Raw genomic sequence first — 18,671 nt, forward strand, 5'->3', positions numbered from 1 at the left:
AGAACACTCGGATCATCTGGGCTCAAGCTGCAGTGTTGTTGATTGAGTTTGAGTGCAGCTGAGGGGAAACAAAGTAACCGAGAGGAACACAAGGCAGTCATGGACACTATAACACCTCAGCCACAATCCTGGATGACTTGGATTTGCACACTGGAATTGGACCCCATCCAGCCCACAGTCTACTGATACAAATGAGGTACTGTTTTTTCTTCTTCTTCTAAATCTGTGGAGATCTGTTGCATTTTAGATGGTGTTTTGGGGAACGACGGTGTATTTTGTGTTACACTATGCAGTGGACCAACAGTCTGAGACCACACTGAAAATCTTGCATTCAGAATCTCGTTTACTCTAGGAAATAAATTAGAGATTTTAGGATTTTGAAAACAAAGAAACAATGCAATGAAGAAGAAACATTTCAGATTCTGATTTCAAGGTCACTAAAAAGGGACATTTGTAGCATTGATCATGTGAACTACTTTGTACAGACAGTCAGATGTTCTTGCTTCCACTGAAGCTCAAGAATCTGTTTAGATCATCTGTGGAGAACATGAACATCAGGTTTAACACAAACCTGTGGATTCATGCAGCTTGTGTGCTGCTGTCATACTAAGAAAGTGTGAAATTCATATCAGTTTTTCAATTCAAGTTCACTCAAATGGTTATTTTATACATACGTTTGTATTTTTACTATATAACAAAAGTAAAGTAATTTTTTTTTTTTTAATTGAAACATTGTCACTAGTGGTCTCAGATTTTTGATTCTTCCTGGTTGTTAGCTGTTTAAAGAAGTGGCTGAAGCTTTATTTTGCCTACTGTTACTTCTCGACATTGTTCTTCTTGTTTACTGTGTAACACGGTGATTGCATATTATCATTTATATCTGTCCTGCTGGGTTGCACTGCCAGACACTTTTTTTTTTCTTGCTTGAACAGATGCTCATGCATGAAGTATAATGTTTTGATTTGCCACTCATCACCAGCATAGACAAATCTCATGATACGCCTGGGATATGGTCCAGCTTATAAAATCCTGGTAGAGCAAGCAGAAACACTGCCCTCCAGCCCTCCTAACAGACATCAAATCAGATGCAAATATGCCCATGCTACCGATCGCTTGCAAGCTACTTAATGTTGCATGCATAATAGTGCGATAGATTGAGCAGGATATGAGCATTCTACAGCTGCAGGGAGCAGAGATGGTAAGTGTGTGCATGCGTGAGCTTCTGTTGATGTGAGGGGCAGGTGACTGCATGTCTGGAACACACTGTAAAAGAACTGCACATGGATAGATGGCAGTACAGTCATGAACTCAATGTCAGAGTGCTGTGTGAAGCTGTGAGGCAATATAGAAATATTTGTGTGTGTGTGTGTGTGTGTGTAGTGAATGAATTGTATTTTTGTGTGTGAAGGGGCCTTTGGAATGAACGCATATGCATTGATGTTATGTTAAGAGCTCAAGAAACCGAATTAAGTTCCAGGTTATGTATCATTTACATATTAACTTTGTCCCAGATCGATCTCTTAGGAGATTTAAAAAAAAAAAAAAAATGACACAAATGAGATCATTGTTGATGTGCAGTAAAAGAGTAAAAAGCTATAAACTAATCGTGGATGGCAAAGTCCAGATAAATTGCCCTTGGAAGAGTTTGATAAGAAATGTTTGCGTTCATATTGATAGGATTTAATATTTATTTTAGTTTAATTTAGTGTTTCCTGAAAGAAAATTTTATGTATTTTTAGTTAACAATAACAACACTAATGGGAAGTTATGATAATAACATGGCAGTTCTTCCAGTAAAATCACTAGGTCTTCCAGATCTGTTTTTAAACGGGAGATCTGTCCACTTGCTTGATTATTTACTCAGGTGTCATAAACCTGGACTATATGCTCTTCTATTGAAGTCATGATTCACAGAGTGCTGTTGCATCATCATTTTGTCTGTCTATTAATGTGTCTGTGACTTAGCTGTCTGCTTTCATATAAGGTCATATAGACTGATTGTTTCATGCCATGTGTGGAGCATGTGTTTTGGAGAGTGTTTTCTTTTCTTTCTGAGCGGGAGGGTGAGACGTCCTCTTTATGACCTAGCACCTGTCTGATGGAAGGCTTTATGTTCTCCGCTACACTGCTGTGCGGGAATAGCAATTATCCCGGCTGCCCAGACGAAATTATTAAAAAGCAGAAACCTCGCAGCTTAAACTGGCTTCATAACATCCAAGTTTAGGTCATTTGCCTGGAAACGGAGAGATCCTTTTAACGTGAGTCATGAGTGAATGCCCACATGAGGATGTGAGGTAAATCAAAAAGTATCATGTCACAATAAAATCTCCCTGCCTTATTCATTCTCATCCTGTATAGCCTCAGAAACCATTGGATGTGTAAGAGATATCCTTTTAGTATTAGAGTGATTATATCCCTCAAATATGGGTTCTTTTTGAAAGTGTGAGAGTGAGATCAGGTGATTTTTGCTTCCTTCATCTCCACTGATTAAATACCCATGAAAAAGGGGTGAGCTTTTAGGATGTGTGTTTGAGCATGGATGGATCCCACAGGGTGTGGTTTGATGGTGCTTTGCTTTAGTTAACATGTTGGCAGATATGAAGATCAGAGAGACAGTGGGGGCGGCCAGACCCTTGGAATGTCTATCGTAACCTGCGGCTTGCCGCTCCTCCAGCTTGGCCGTGCCAGTCTATGTGTGTGTTTGTATGACTCATTGCATTCTCATAGTTCTCAGCAGCTCTGGATTGCTCATATATGCTGGTAGAGATAAGAACAGACTGGAGGAAGCAATAGATGGCATGGGATGTTTGGTAACAATACAACTGAACTGCCATGTGTACAAGGAAAATACAGGGTTTTTTTGTTGACTTTTTAAGGTCAATGGTAAGATGTCATTTTTGTGTCAGCTCAATTAATTGATTCAGAAATACATTGCAATGAGTACACGTCTTCTATGATGAGCACGTTTGTAATTTCTGAATTAAAATTCATCTAGATATTTTTTAGGACATGATGTAAATAAATGTCAGGGTGATATAAGTGGGTATTATATCAAAGGAAAAAGGCAAATAAAAAAATGTGAATTTTATTAGATCCGATCTGAAAGTAAAATTTTGTGTGTGTATTTATATGTAAAATGTATAGATTAAAATTTTTATTTTATTAAAAAAAATGTATGAGACATTTTTACTTTTATTGTTCTTTTACGCCATTGACCCCCATGCCATGTTATATAAATATGGTAATCATTCAGTTCCATGGTTTCCATGGTATTCAATCACCATGGTACAACCGCAGTACTTTTTGGCACTGTCATGTCAGAAATAGTATTTGTATCGTTTGACTTAAATAAAATGAATGCAATTTCTGAGATTTTGCAGTTCATTTTATCCCATAAAGCGCTCTCTAACTCCTCCCACGGTCTGTCCTGCGTACGGAGCACCTGCCCCATCACCTGTCAGTTGGAGGCAACAGGCTGATTCTGTATTTGCACCTACATGTACCAGAGTTGCAGTCTGGGGAAAAGGACGCCATGCCACACCCAGTAATACTCCGTCCTCGCTCTTCACGTGCAAAAACTTTCTCTCCTCACTTACCCTCGTTTAGCTTGCCAAATTCAGGTCAACAGGGCCACGCAGGGTGGAATGGGTGTCTAAAGCCCCTTCACTCAACTCTATTAGTCTGACTGGCCATAAAGGGCTTTTAAGGGCTGAAAAAAAAACAGCAGAGCTCACCTGCAGAATGAACAGATGGTGACGGAAGAGGTTTGGGGAGCAATAAGAACAGACCTTGTTTGTGTGACTGCATGCTATTAGTGCCTCCCCCAATGGTCAGCACAGATAGGATGCAGACACACAAATAAGGCCTGTTCTTGTTGCGTGAGCTCAGACAGACCAGACTCTTTGTTTGTACTCGGGTATAGCTTACTGGGCAATTTAAGTGGAATGACAGAAGCGCAGTTATTTGGGGAATGTGGAAAGTGTCAGAGATCTTTATTGGGAGTGGGGGTCGACCATGATAATGAACTTGCTTTTCTTCGGCTCACAAAAGGCTTAATGGTTAACCATTTTTATTGTGTCCTCATTTTGCTTTTACAAAAGGCCATTGGATTTCAAGACTACTATAAAAGAAACAGGTTATGAATGTTGTAATATGTTGGAAGGCACTAGCATTTTTTATTTGTCATTTGAAGGAACTTTTTATGGTTTAAAAACAGGAACATTTGTCTATTAAAAAGCTAATAAATTCTTAATGACAGGAGGTGCAGATATCTTTACATACTTTTGAGTACTTTATTCTTGTACAAATGTGTGTCAGTGCAGGAGTAAATGAGTTTTGTTTTTCTGAGCAGTGCACATGTTTGTGTTTGTCTATGAAAAGTGATCCTGAAAAAGCCAAGCCCTACAGGTATGTGTAAAAGGCTTTTCTTTGGCTCTGCGCACACCTGTTTAGCTACGCAGCCTGCAGGCTTTTTCAGGCTGGCTTGGACCTAATGCGAATAAAACAATTTGTGTGTGTTTTATTACATGGATTGACCTGAATATAGTCTGTAAGAGAAAATCTTAAGAAATACCAGCAATGCAGGCATTATGTGGTGATTTCCAAAGATTAATTTTTTTTTTTTTAGTTTAAAGTTTAAAAAAATATTTAAATAAAATTTAGTATAGCACACTGTTTTTGTTTTTAGTAAATTAAATGAACCATAATTTTACCTAATTTATTTTGTATAATATTCATGCATTAACTATATTTTATTTTTAGTATTTTATTTATTTTTAGACTATTTATACTGCATTTTGCATTAAAATAGTTATATCTGTATATTACCATAAAATGTCACAAACACTCATTTCATTCTGCTGCCTGGTCATTCTCAAAGTGTAAGCAGTGTAGCGATCACATTTCAAAACAAGCTGCTCTGAGTGACTAGTCTTTACCTGTCCATATAATAAAGTAGAGGGAGGGGGAGCGTTCCCCTGGCTCGGTTCACCTCCCGAGCAGTGAGTGAAAGAAAACAGGAAGTTGAGTGTGAATGAGTGTGACGTGAATGGAACGGTGAAAGTAGGTCATCTTTGAAATGTAACAAATTTAACGGCACATTAAAGAACAGATTGAGCTGTATAAATCTTGCGAGCATCAGCAGGGCTAGTGAGTGTCATATGTCAGTTTTAGTTGTAAATCTTGATACCATAACCTGACAAAGAGATGTTTGCAACCCATTTTGCTTTCATAATCAGATGTATTTCCAAGTGTGAACTGTAGGGTAGGGCTTGATTTTTATCCACTGGGAATTGATTGGATCTCCAAAAGTAGGCGTTACACATCAGAATGGAGACAGACCTAATGTGAGTTAGCTAAACAATGCCTAAGTACTAACGTCGATGGACAAGCAAAATATTTTCAGAAGAAGAGTAAGTTATGTTTCGACTTAAAGATTAAGACGACAAACTAAGGAATTGCTCACAATAACACAAATTACATGCTGTAGTTTGGGTCAATTTGATTTTGATTGATTTTAAGCACTTTTATTAATGAAATTTGCTTTTATTTTCTTTCTTAGTTGACGATTTTTGGGTTGATTTGTAGATCAGTAAATTAATGTTGCAAATTGTTTTCTATTAAATGAACATTAACATGTAATGCTTGCGATTTAAAAAGCATAAGTGTCTATAATTAAACCTTAAAAGAGATTTGAAAGTGCTAATATATTTTGGACTAAGCAAGCGCCTAACCAAACCTATGCTGGACTTTAATGTGAAGCAATGTGGTACCTGCTTAAATATCCTACGGAAGCATCAGTCAATCAGAACAAATCAATGTAATAAGTTCTTTGTTTCCACACTCAGCACTAATGCTTGTGTGCATAACGCTCCTGTATTTGACTGGGTGTGTCTAGTATGGGAGGTGTTCATGTTGAAAGAAGGTGAGTGCACAGATGTCCTAAAGAAGTGGTAACATTTTTCTTTAAGATGAGACCGTGGGGTTCAAGGTGGTCTAAAGAAGCTCAGCTTGTTAGAGTAATACCTTAAACCGGGCATTGTTACACCTATGGGCTTCTCTCTCTGTTGTGTTGGAGTTGAGAGGATTGAGGGCAATGTCAATGCTTTGTGAACGTGAAAGGGGATTTCAGTGTCTGTCTTGATGGAGTATAGGTGGAGGAAGGCCTCGGGCACTTTGAGGGATCAGGCCCCACACCAAACACAAACAAAGAAGTGTTCTTCACCTCCAGATGTCCTCACTCACCAGAATCAGAATTTCTCTCACTACAATAAGATAATAATCTCATTTTTTTTCTAGAATTTAGGCGTCCATTATAAAAGTGAATTATAAAAGTGAAGAGTCAAATTAAACAGTCTTGGAACAGAGTTACTTAAAAGTAGGTCCACAGTCGGTCTAGCTTTAAAAGTTAAGTATTAACCTTTTACAATAAAAGTGCTGTATATTTTAAGGCCACGTCATGCCAGGAAACTATTAAAGATATAGTTCAGTTGAAAGTGAAAATTCTGTCATTTAGTCATCATATTGTACTAAATCTGTATTCTGTTCTTTTTCCATAGGACATAAACGGAGACTTTTTGAATAACTGTTGCACAGTTCTTTTTTGTACTTTAAAACTACAATTCATCAACAAATCATTTAGGTTTGGAACATCCAAACGTTTGACCAAAATGATCAAAACCTGAATGTTTTGATGAAGTAATGATAAGTAAATATCTTCAGTGAGCTATCCCTTTAATATTTGACTAATCAAATAATTTTTTTGTTACCCCTTGCATATTGCTATCAAGTTGCAGCAGCTGAAAATGAGCTGAGGTGTGAAAGGCAGATGTCATGATGCACCCTGGCCTGGATCTCTCTGTCACAGGCCAATTAGACCAGTGGTGTCAGCCTGCTTCCGAGCAATATAACATACAAACATAAGCCTATGACACCACACTGTTAGACCCTGTGCTCAAACAAGCAAAAAATTCTAGAAATTAAGAGGGGAAAGTTTATTTGTGGTCTATATTGTTTATAGTCATTTTATATACATTTATAAAAATGTATTTTACAAGAGGACTTAGTGACAGCTATACGCTATGAAACAATCTTTTGCTTTATTTCAAATGCAAAATATTTGTCCTCATTGTTATTGCTGACATTGATGTACATATTTGTGGATTCATGTGGTTGCTATCAGCTTCCATGGGCTTTTGCAGCATTATTTTCTTTAATCATATACTGTAGCTACAATGAAGAAGATGGCAGTTTTCTATTCACTTACTTTGTTGACGCCCTGACTTACAGGAACCCTCCAAAATTACAGGGAGAATGTATACAACAAAGACCAAAACATAAGGAAATAACATGTTGAGAACATGGAAAATTACATGGTGGATTTTACTAAAAATTGTCAAATGGGTAAGACATCAAACTGAATGTATGGAATAGCTGTATTGTAATGGGCTGTAATGTAGTGTATTACTGAATTTGTTTTATAGTAATAGCTATGCACAGCATTCACAAAATTACTCCTGCTATTTGTACAGTACATTTAATTTGTGTAGCACAGTAAAGGGTTTTGCAGTTATATTTTACAATGGCTCCCAAGTTTTGCTTGCATGATTTGACATATTTCTAAGTGACATGGGATATTTAGCGAGAAATACCGTAGAGCAAATGTGAGTTTAAAGCATTGCCTTAATAGCTCTTTGGTTATTGGCTTACATTATCCATTACATGAGCAGAAAAGACAAGTCATTTCAGAGAAAGAAATAAAGTAATTATATTTTGATTACAGATTACGAAGATGTTAAACAAAAAAATACCAACTGACTTTTATTTCTGTGTGTGCATGTAAAGAATCCAGATTCGTTCCTTAAATCTCACATGTTCTGTGCACCTAACAGCATTCTCTATCTGGAGAAATAAAGAGACCTTTGTTTAGAGTAGGGAACAGGTAACCATTTGTGTAGTGTGTTTGTTGTACAGATGTGGGTATAGGTTTATATCAGCACTGAGGGTCAGATTGTGTTTTTGTGAGTATGTTTGCTTGTGGATCATGTTGAATCGTGCAGTTGGATTTAGCTGCGTGTATATTCAGCTTAAAAGAGAATTTGAGATGGGGGGGGGGAGTTCTTTTGTGTCCTCTCAAAAAAAAAAAAAAGTACTACAGATATTGTTTGAGGGTTTCGAAGATTAACAATAGATAATTTAAAAACTATCACATTAAACAATGATTTATTAAGTTTTACATTATATTTTTGGGTTGATGACATGCAGACACCTAAATTGCATGCAAGGTATAGTTTAAGACACCTAGGTGCAACCCAACTAGCATCCTTGGGTGGATTTCATCTCCAAGTTTAGAAAACATCTCTCTTTATTTCATGGGTCAGTGAATAAGGCAGATGTGGGTCATCAGCACTGACAGTTTGCTGAGCCTTCATTGCTTTAATAGCCCAGGAAATGTCATAGCTCAAGCTATCCCAGGCTTGCCTGTCCCTCAGGGCAAGACACTGAATACTAATAAGCATTGCTTCTCCCATGACCCAGATTTGTTTGGGTAAATAGAGAGCTGTTTGGAAACATGGGAAATATGTACAAAAAAACTCTTCTAAGATGACCTTCTCAGTCAGGGTCTTTTTCATGAAGCATTCCATCTCAGGTATAAGCTGCAAGCAAGACTAGACACTTGCCCATTACCATAGTTGGAGAGACTGAAGTGTCCTCATGTGACTGCCTTGACATCTTCATGCAGAAGCTTCACTACAGAAGCAGTTTTGAGTAAGGGATCCAGCTGTAAATGATGTAGATAAGTATAGAGGATGAGGGCTGCATGCTGCGCTCTTTAATTAGAACAGGAAGATGCAGCGGCAGCGACTGGGCCAAGTCTGCCACGGGGGGAAGAGCAGAGCCTGTTCAGAGAGACTTAACTTTACCCAGAGGAACACCAAATCCACTAAGAACTGCAGAGATGAGCCAAGCTTTACTGTGCATAAATCTGTGCTGGCACAACAAAAACATTGGCCAGAGGGATCTACTCCACTATGCTCAAATTTGGAGAAGCAGCATCTGTCAAGACAATAGGTATGTGGGTTCATGAGTTATAATACTTTACATTTTTTCTTTCTATTTTTGTTTCCCAATTTCTTTGTAGTACCCATGTGCCTCCTGAGCCATGCTCCCCGGCTATGGATTCTCTCCTCTCCTTGATTTCCAGCCTCTCCTCCAAGCGTTCCATTGCAGAGGCGAGAGCTCTGACATGTGGTTCCCGGGCTCAGATGAGACCCAGGCTCTGAGCGACTCTCGGGAAGGTAGGCCTCTCCTGCGACAGCATCAACACATTGCCGTGTGTCAGCAAGAGACGTTGGCCTTCATTGACCTTCAACAGCCAAGCGTTAATGGTTTCCAATCATGCACACCAGAAAACTGTTCCTCTCTTTGCTCCAAGCCTGTCAGATGCAATGGAAGCAGTCCATCTGATTTTGCCAAGAATGGGAGTACAGACACAACACTGGACAATTATTTGACCCAGGATAGCAATAATGTGGAAGGGGTTCAAGATCAGATGTGGACATCCATTACTGCCTTACCTGAAACGGTTTATGAAAAACCTGAACCAGGAGTTAAGGGACTAAGTTCTCGAGACTTGTTTCTGCCTCTGTCCTCTACATATGCACCTGAGAACAGGAACTCTTTGGAGCCTCAGCAGCAGAGCTCCCCCTCTTCCCCCTTAGAGTTCCAGAGTTTGGACCCATTTCGCCCTCAAAGACGCACATCTTTGGGATCCATAAAGGAGAAGTCCATAAGTAAGTGCCTCTCTCATTTAAGTCTTGACACGTTGTTACTACATTTCTGCTTTAAACAACAAATAGTTTGTTATAGTGCAGGGTTACTTTCACCTCTTGAAACTGTGCAAGAGCTTTCTGATAGATGATTCTGCTGCTCTCTGGAGGCTCCTAAATACAGTACACATTTTGGATGTGGGAGTCTCTACTAAAAGGTTGATGAATTAAATAAGTTTATGATAAGTCCCAAATCTGTGCTGCTGACAGGTCTCCAGCAACAAGCCTGGGACCTACTGTGCTAAAGTGATTGTGTCTGTTAAAACTAGAGATGAATGTACAAGTGGATGGTTCCACTCAATATGCCTTGTTGTTAATAGGGCGTAAGATGAGGGTGTACTCTCCAGACACTATGAATGATGAGTCTCTCAGCAGTCCAGGCGTGGAGTGTGATTACCTGCTTCCAACATCCTTCGAATCATTCGTAGAAGGAGGCCTTGGCATGGTGGGTTCTACCATACCCACATCCAATAGTTTCAGCTCTCTCCCAGAGGTAGATGAGGACCTTTCTCTTCTTGCCTTACCAACGCCTCCGAAACCTTTCTTAGATCCCCTTCAGGAGGGTGCCAGATTGGAGGGGGGTGTATATGATGGGGGGAGGCAGAGGTTGGGCCTGGAGGACTGCGGGGCTCTGGAAGGCCCTGCCCTTAACAGTGGGACCTCACTGCCTCTGTCCCGTTCTCGCTCGGCAGACAACGAGCGCCGGCGCTTCTCTGCCTCTGAGCTCATCTCTCGTCTACAACTCTCTCAGAGGAAAAACTCTTTTACCCTTAAGCTGGGCAAGTCTCTTTCTGCTCGTGTGGCCTCCCGGGACCGCCACCTGTCTGGAAACCTCAGCTCAGACTGTAAGTGAATCATCAGGACTGATTAGCCTAATGAAAGACTTTATTGTGAAAGTCTCTTCCTGTGATGTCATTATCACACTTCAGCGCTATATTTTCAGCTCTATTCCTTTTGTATACCTTCTCCCTCCCTTGTCTGTTTGTAGACAAACCCAGCTCCAAACATCGCTTCTCAGGGGGATCAAGTGACAGTGCACCACATAGTCCGGTGGTGTCTGCACCACCTCTGCCCTCTGCTGACTGTAATCTGCCACAACAAAGGAGGAGTTCCAAGCAAAGGTGGCTCTAAAACTCAGCTAGAGATCAAAAGCAGTGTGTAGAATGTCACACATTCTGTTTTAACATTTAACATTTCCGCTGTTTTTTTCACAGTGTGAGAAAGAGTTCCATTGATGAGGATGGAGACAGTCCTCCCAGTAGCTCTAAACGCCTGTCACGCTTCTTGCCAAACTGTAAGTCCAAAAAATCTGGAATTTGATTTATTTATATATATATATATATATATAGCATTATTTACCAGTTTTCTCTTCCTCTCTCTCAGTGATTTTGTATCAGGAATACAGTGACGTTGCTATCAACAGAGAGATACAAAGGCAGCAGGGGGCAGAGCCAGGAACCGATGAAGAAAGAGGAGAGTCTGTGTCCTCTGGCAACCTGTCTCCATCCAGTTCATTCCGCTCATCTCGAGGCTCCGCCTTTTCCCTTTGGCAAGATATTCCTGATGTTCGGTCCAGTGGACAACTTGACAACTTCAGCAATGAAGAGCGTAAACTACAGGAGGTGACTATTTTGTTTTGTTTTGTTTTTATCAACCAGCACATTTTGCTGAGAAAGAAACAATTCATTTTATCTTGACTTGTTTTCTCATTTCAGGCCAAGTTTGAGTTGGTGACGTCGGAGGCCTCATACATACGCAGCTTGTCTATTGCAGTTGACCATTTCATGATGTCTCCTGAGCTGTGTGAGTGTCTTGGGACACAGGAGAGGCAGTGGCTCTTCTCCAAACTGCCTGATGTGAAAGAAGTCAGTGAGAGGTGAATAAAGAATAACTACAATTTTGCTATTTTTGAAAGAGTATGCCTTATTCAGAGATGTACACTATCCCTGTTTCAATTCTCCTCATGTCCACAGATTTCTTCAAGATTTGGAGCATAGGTTAGAAGGAGACATTCTGCGTTTTGATGTGTGTGACATCGTCCTTGACCACTGTCCTGCACTGCGGCGGGTTTATCTGCCTTACGTCACCAATCAAGCCTATCAGGAACAGACATATCAGCGGCTGCTGTAAGCAGTCTTTTACTGTAAAACTGCTATCTAACAAGCATAACAATATGTATGTTGCATATTGCATTATTGCTGTTAAAGAGGTTTATTTATTTGCTTTGTGGTGTTTTCTTAGACAAGAGAATCCCCGTTTCCCTGGAATACTTGCCCGCCTGGAAGAGGACCCAATATGCCAGAGGCTGCCTCTTACATCATTCCTTATCCTTCCTTTTCAAAGGATCACACGCCTCAAAATGCTAGTTGAGGTATTCCATCACACACATCCAATTGTGATAGTGATAGAGGGCACAGTCTCCATCTTTTATATTTTGCAAAGCTGTCTTAAAAGTTGAAAACTATTATCAAGCTTTAGAACAAGGCTTACAAAGTTCATCAGTTAAATTGTCTTGTGGTAATCAACTGTGTCCATTATAGAATATCCTAAAGAGAACAACGCCTGGATCACGAGATGAGGACACTGCCACCAAAGCACTTAATGAGCTCAAAAAGGTGAGTAAAGTAAGAGAGGACCATTTTGGAGAATATGAAAATGAAAACTAAATCTGGTCTGTTTCACTAGATAATAAAGGAATGTAACTCCAGTGTGCAGTCCATGAAGAGGATGGAAGAACTAATTCATCTAAACAAGAAAATACACTTTGAGGGCAAGGTAGAACATTTAGCATTCATTTTAATGTTTAATTAGATACATACTGTATATCATGCAGGGGCATCATGAACCAATTTTTGTTTTTTTATTGAGGTGCCAGTGGCAGCCCTGCCTCATTTGGTGCCATTCGCAAAGTATGACGAGACCAATAGGGGGAAATATTTTTTTGGACTACATAGTTCTTCCCATAAACAGTTAGCAACTGAAAGGTGCATTTTGAGGGTATAAATTTCACACAATAAATATCACATGACTAAACTTAATTAAAGACTTTACTTAGAATAGTTATCAAGTATACAAAATAAATAATTGCTTCAAAATCAGTTTGAATAAGCATGACACTTCTGGCATCATGTTTTCATATTACTGGCTTGTCAGCAGGGGCGGACTTAACCAATAGGCGAGGTAAGCGGCCACTTAGGGCCCCAGGGAATCAGGGGGCCCCGTCTGATATTCGCGAAACATACTTGGCAAATGCACCAGTATGTATTTGTGTTATGGAGAGTGTCAAATGTTCACTCACCACTCAAAACAGCAAGTTTTTGACAGGTGCGGAGTTCTGCAAGCTTGTGAATCCACTCATTATAACAACGTGTAGATAACATGTAAATACGAGATTCATTGTGCAGAGAGCTTATTAACGGAACGTCGTGAGATCGCGATGAACTGAAGTGAGTGACAGCTTTTAGTGATTATAGACGGAGCGCTCTTTGAGCGCATTCTAAGCTGTTTTGACTGTCTCAGAACAGATATATTCACCTCAGTAAAGAAATGATTGTGTTTCAAGTCAGAATTTTATGTCTTGATGTTTCAAAATGACTCTCTTGTGTGTTTTTCCTAGGTGCGCCAGCACGAACTATACACTAAAAACGCGTATAAATGCACGAATGCAATGACTGGAGATTTTCGCTTAATAGATTACATTTTCGATTTGTTTCTCGGCATTGTCGGCAAACTCTATCGTATGCCTTAAGAACACTTGGAATACAGAACGAGTTAAATGGGATAATTTTTGACATTTTAATATTAAATTAATTTTGTAAAAAGATTGAAGAAGTTTACAATTCATTAAATGGACAAGTGCAAGCATTCTTTTTTTTAATATAATGTCTTCTTTTGTGATCCGAAAAAAAAAGGTAGCTTAATATGGCTTTAGAATAGCATCAGGTTGACTAATTATTTAGGCTACCGAAGTTGTGAAGGGGTAATAGTTCTAATAAATAATAGTTATAGCTATAATGAGAGAGAGCTAGCGAGCAAAATAAGGGTTAGGCGTAAAAGAGCATATAGTTATTGTGTTGGGGCCCCGTACCTGAAATTTGCTTGGGGCCCCCAAATCACTAAGTCCGCCCCGGCTTGTCAGTTTACGTGTTTGTTTTCCTTTATTTTAGATTTTTCCTCTCATCTCTCAGTCTCGCTGGTTGGTCAAACATGGTGAACTGCTAGAAGTGGACACACAGAACTTGAGTATTTCTGGGTCCAAGTTTAAACTTACCACTCGGCCTGTGTACCTTCACCTGTTTAATGACTGTCTTCTGCTGTCCCGAAGGAAGGAGTAAGTCTAATGGGAAAGAGAGACAAATAAAATGACAAAACTAGCAAATGTGTCCTTTAATGTCCAATGTTCTTGAAGCAAACCCAGCTGAAAGCCTTGTTTAAATGATATTATTCTGCTACAAAATCTGTCCCCTCTCACAGAACGTGGAAGTTCATGGTGTTTGTACATGCAAAGATTGAAGACCTCAAGGTGAAAGATCTAAGCCAGAAACTTCAGGGAATCTCAGGCTTCATCTTCTATCTGCAGTTATGTGAGGGGCAACAGCTAAAACACCAGATTCTGCTCAAGTCACCCACAGAGTGAGTACATTCACATCATTCTCAAATATTAACATCCAAAATCCTGTCACTGACAAATAGATCTGAGTGTTCCTAGAAAATGAGCCACACCAGGAAATATGTCCTCACAGGATGCATAAAACTAAGTTTAAAACGGAGTCAAGAACATTTTGTTTTATATGTAGGAGCAGCAAACAGAGGTGGATAACAGCCATGTTTCCCGCCAGTCCAAAGACAACTATTGAGCAGACCAGTGAGAATGATGGTGTGTACTTTCTTTGTCTCACTTTTGTCACGCATTTCAGATTTAACTACATTTCAAATTTAAAACTGTTATTTAAATGGTATGTAAAAAGTGAATTGCGGCTGGTAGCATTATGTGGATAATCGCCAAGTGAAGCTGCAGTGTGTACCAGATACTTTATGACGAAAGTCAAACGTTTGGCTGTGTTAAAATAAGCAGTTTGGACTGTTCTGCCTAACATACAAAGTCATCAGTTATTTCTCTGACATAACATTGAAACCAAAGTGGATTATACAGTTCTGCTCAAGAATATCCTGTTTACTTGTGAACTAAGTACCTCAAATAAAACTCTAAAAGGAATAGTTCATCCAAAAATGGAAATTGTCTCATCATTTACTTACTCTCATGTCTTTCCAAACATGTATGATCATATTTCTTCTGTTGAACAAAAATGTCTTTAAATGGAACATACAATGAATAAATATTGATCTTTGTGTTTCACATAAAATAAATAACAGCATACAGGATTAGACATCAACAGATCGAGTAAATGATGATTAATAATTTTGTGGTGGACTATTCCTTTAATGTCTTAGATTCCGTACGATGAAGGACAGCAAATCCAGTTATCATCAGTCCTCATTATTACCCCTAACTTTTTGTGTACAGTCTGCCTTGTGATGCTAAGACTTATGTTTTAATACAAAATATTGATAACACTTCAGTATAGGGACCAGTTCTCACTATTAACTAGTTGCTTATTATTAGCATGACTATTATTAACATATTGGCTGTTTTTTTTAGAACTTATAAAGCACATATTCTGCATGACCATATTCTACATCCCTAATCCTACCCAGTACCTAAATTTAACAACTACCTTACTAACTATTAATAAGCAGCCAATTAGGAGTTTATTATGGCAAAATTGGTTAATGGCGAGAATTGGACCTTGAAACTTAATGTCTGCATTTGTCTGTACAGATCTATCTCAAGTCCAGTGCATCAAGAGCTACCAGTCTCAGGAGCATGATGAGTTAACGCTGGAGAAGGCAGACATCCTTCAAGCTGTAACAATTACAAGTGATGGTAAGGAAAATCATTTCCCTTCCTCTGGCTACACTCCATTTTTCCCTTTGAAGTAGAGAAGCTGGAGGACTGCAAAGAAGAGATAAATGACCTTTTATGTTTTCAATTCACAGGGTGGGTAGAAGGGATCCGGTTGTCGGATGGGGAGCGGGGCTGGTTCCCCAAAACTTACGTGGAGGAGATCACAAGCCGCAGTGCTCGTTTGCGAAACTTCCGTGAAAACATTCGCATTAAATGTGTCTCACAAAAATTAGAGGGAGAGACTCTCTGAGACCTTGAAGTATGGGGACATTGTTTTAAGCTTCTTGCATCTGCTTTAGCAATCCAGAGTAAATTTGTACATCACTGCAAATTTGTGTGAATATTCCATGGCTAACATTTTAGCTTTATTAAGGTATGCTGTAAAAATCTAAACTATGCATTGCATCTATGGAGGACAAGTGCCACATAAAAATAAAAATAAATCAATTAATTTATTAAACTGAAAATAAAAATGTAAATAAATAACTTTTGCAAAGTTTTTAAAATGTATTTAAAAAACATTTTAATTAATTATTAAAATCATGGTTGAATATTAAGATAAAACATGATGCATTTAAAAAAAAATCAGTTATTGTATAAATTCAATTTTACAAATTAATTAAAAGAAAAATAAAAGTTTTACATATCTATTTTCATTTTAATGAATTATTGATTTCATCCTTATCTGATGCTACTAGTCCTCTTTAATTAAGAATTTTGCACTTCAGGTTTTAAGTATCCCTAGCTCTTCAAGCGATATTACCTTGTTTACTTTATATGGCTCGCTTGCAAAGAAATGCATGTGTTGTTACTGCATGTAGCATATGGTGCTGTGCTTTCTGACAGTCCATAGATGCACACTACTCAAAATACTGCTGTCCCAGGCTCACCATGTGGGTGGATGAAATCTGGATATGTCAGCTGTTAAAATGTTTAGCAAAATAACAAGATCCAGTTTAAATGGGTTAGTTTTAGGTGGTATAGCAGCCATTTCACTCTAAAAGTGTATAAGGACTTCTCTCTGACTTGGTTAAATAAAGTGAGATTTCTTGTTGTTAGCAGATTCACTGAACAGCCACACTCGCTTTTACTAGTGAAAAATTGGAACCAAATTTTGGATTTTTTTTTTTAATGATTGTTGCTATTGCAACATAAATTTATGCCACTAGTCTTCAGTAGATAATCATTTACTAAATGGTACTGGCATAATAACAAGAAGTGTTCTTTCAAATAATGACCATTATTTATGTCAGTGATACTGCTGTTTGTGCATTTGTTGTTTTGGTAAGGCAGATTTTTTTGGGCAATTTCTTTGTGGAGTACTGATATCCTGAGCATGTTAAATCACATTTGAAATATAATCCTTTATGGTGACTTTGTAAATAAATAAATGCATATATTCTAGCTGAAAGTGTCTCAAGGGTCTGTATGAGACCAATACCAAAGAAAAGAAAAAAAAAAAAGAAAAAAAAGCTGAGCTTTCCATTTGTGTGTAAAGTTAACCTTACTGTAACCAGGTTTCCCAGCCACGTATGCACACAGCTACAACAAAGCATGCCTCATAAACATCAGTTTCATTCCAGGCTCACCTCATATCCCATGGGGCAATAAAGCAGCCGGGTAGCAGGTAAACAGAATAGTTTCTTTGTCACAGCTGTTCTAAGAACCTTGAATGGTTTCCAACTGCTGTAAATCAGAGGTGAAAGGCTGCAGAAAAGAAGCTGCAGTTAGAGACAGATAAGAGACGGGCTGCAGAGGCCCAGGAATGCATTTCTAATTAAAGCCATTTATCACAGTGAAACATTTCGTATCAATTTTACATAATGCACTGTACTTAGTTTTAGTAGCAAAGTAGCAAAATGCGTCCATGTAGGTTAAATTAACTTCTGCTACAGGTTTGCAGCAATAATTAGCTACTGTATTTATCTAGCCTCTTTAGCAATTGAAACAGTAGTATCACACACACACACACACACACACACACACACACACACACACTGAAACACAGTGATATATAAATTTAATAAGAAGGGTTATATTGACCTATTAAGATTTTGCTTGCATCTACCTTGCAAATATATTTTTGATATTTTATTAAAAAGTTTTCAGAGGTATAACAATTACAATTTTAACAATATTTCAAGTGTAATTTATGAGATTTGTTGTATTTTGAATCCAATCTTTCTTTGTAAAAGGCAAAAAGTTGATCATACTGATTTCAAAGTTTAGGATTCATTAGTTTGAATATATATAATTGAACCAAACTCTTATCATAACATCTCAGCTGATAGTTCAATATATTTTATTTTTGACAAAACATTCCATCTTTCAGTCGTGACTGCACATTTTTGGTAGTGACAGTAATGTTTTGGTAGTGACCACATAACATTGCAGAATTTTAAGTAACACAAAAACACTACCAAAACATACAAAATAAAAATTTGCATAATTGTACTAAAATTGTTAATTTCCCCCAAATAAAGGATTATGTGTTCCCTTTTGTCACTACCGAAACAATTGTGACATAACTGTTACAGTAGTGACAATTTTAGATACAGTACTTTTGAGCCCAGCTCAAAGATGCTAATCAGCATATTAACTAGCACAGTTCTGAACAGTAGTAAACACATAAAAACTAAATGGTAAATGTGCTCAAGTTAATTGCAGAAAAAAAAGTGTTCGGTTGTGACTTTCCTTAGAGTCACAGATTTTCAGACATTTGAAAACAATTCACCTCAAAATGATGGGACCTATCTACTCACACCATGTAGCTACGAAAAAGAGGAACACAGGAATGTTTCCTGATCATAAATGTAGGGGTGTAGTTAAAATCAGTCTCAGCCAATGGACTAAAACATACAGTTTCGATAGTGACATGA

At 38.3% G+C, this 18,671-nt stretch overlaps 1 protein-coding gene across 3 annotated transcripts; it reads left to right on the forward strand.

Moving 5' to 3' along the window:
• The first annotated feature begins 57 nt into the window (after positions 1-57).
• Positions 58-17,349, forward strand: arhgef19 (Rho guanine nucleotide exchange factor (GEF) 19). 3 transcript variants are annotated; one of them, XM_058763247.1, is made up of 16 exons: positions 58-196; positions 9,140-9,791; positions 10,148-10,672; positions 10,816-10,948; positions 11,042-11,121; positions 11,211-11,449; positions 11,543-11,703; positions 11,801-11,953; positions 12,069-12,198; positions 12,368-12,442; positions 12,513-12,602; positions 13,994-14,157; positions 14,301-14,459; positions 14,624-14,703; positions 15,667-15,771; positions 15,885-17,348. In XM_058763247.1, exons 2-16 carry the CDS (start codon positions 9,161-9,163, stop codon positions 16,040-16,042), a joined length of 2,883 nt encoding a protein of 960 aa, XP_058619230.1. In that variant the 5' UTR covers positions 58-196; positions 9,140-9,160; the 3' UTR covers positions 16,043-17,348. The 3 variants fall into 3 exon arrangements, with proteins under 3 accessions (XP_058619230.1, XP_058619231.1, XP_058619232.1); XM_058763248.1 differs by lacking the exon at positions 58-196 and adding an exon at positions 1,185-1,198 and having other exon boundaries at positions 15,885-17,349; XM_058763249.1 differs by lacking the exon at positions 58-196 and adding an exon at positions 8,146-9,069 and having other exon boundaries at positions 9,203-9,791.
• Positions 17,350-18,671: the final 1,322 nt, after the last annotated feature.

The sequence above is a fragment of the Onychostoma macrolepis genome, chromosome 23 (assembly GCF_012432095.1).
Source record: "Onychostoma macrolepis isolate SWU-2019 chromosome 23, ASM1243209v1, whole genome shotgun sequence".
Taxonomy (NCBI): Eukaryota; Metazoa; Chordata; class Actinopteri; order Cypriniformes; family Cyprinidae; genus Onychostoma; species Onychostoma macrolepis.

Coding starts and splice junctions, on each gene's coding strand:
- arhgef19 (XM_058763247.1), top strand. CDS start 9,161: ATGCTCCCCGGCTATGGATTCTCTCCTCTCCTTGATTTCCAGCCTCTC. Junction 12,199..12,367: donor GCCTCAAAATGCTAGTTGAG/GTATTCCATCAC, acceptor TGTCCATTATAG/AATATCCTAAAGAGAACAAC. Junction 15,772..15,884: donor TGTAACAATTACAAGTGATG/GTAAGGAAAATC, acceptor TTCAATTCACAG/GGTGGGTAGAAGGGATCCGG.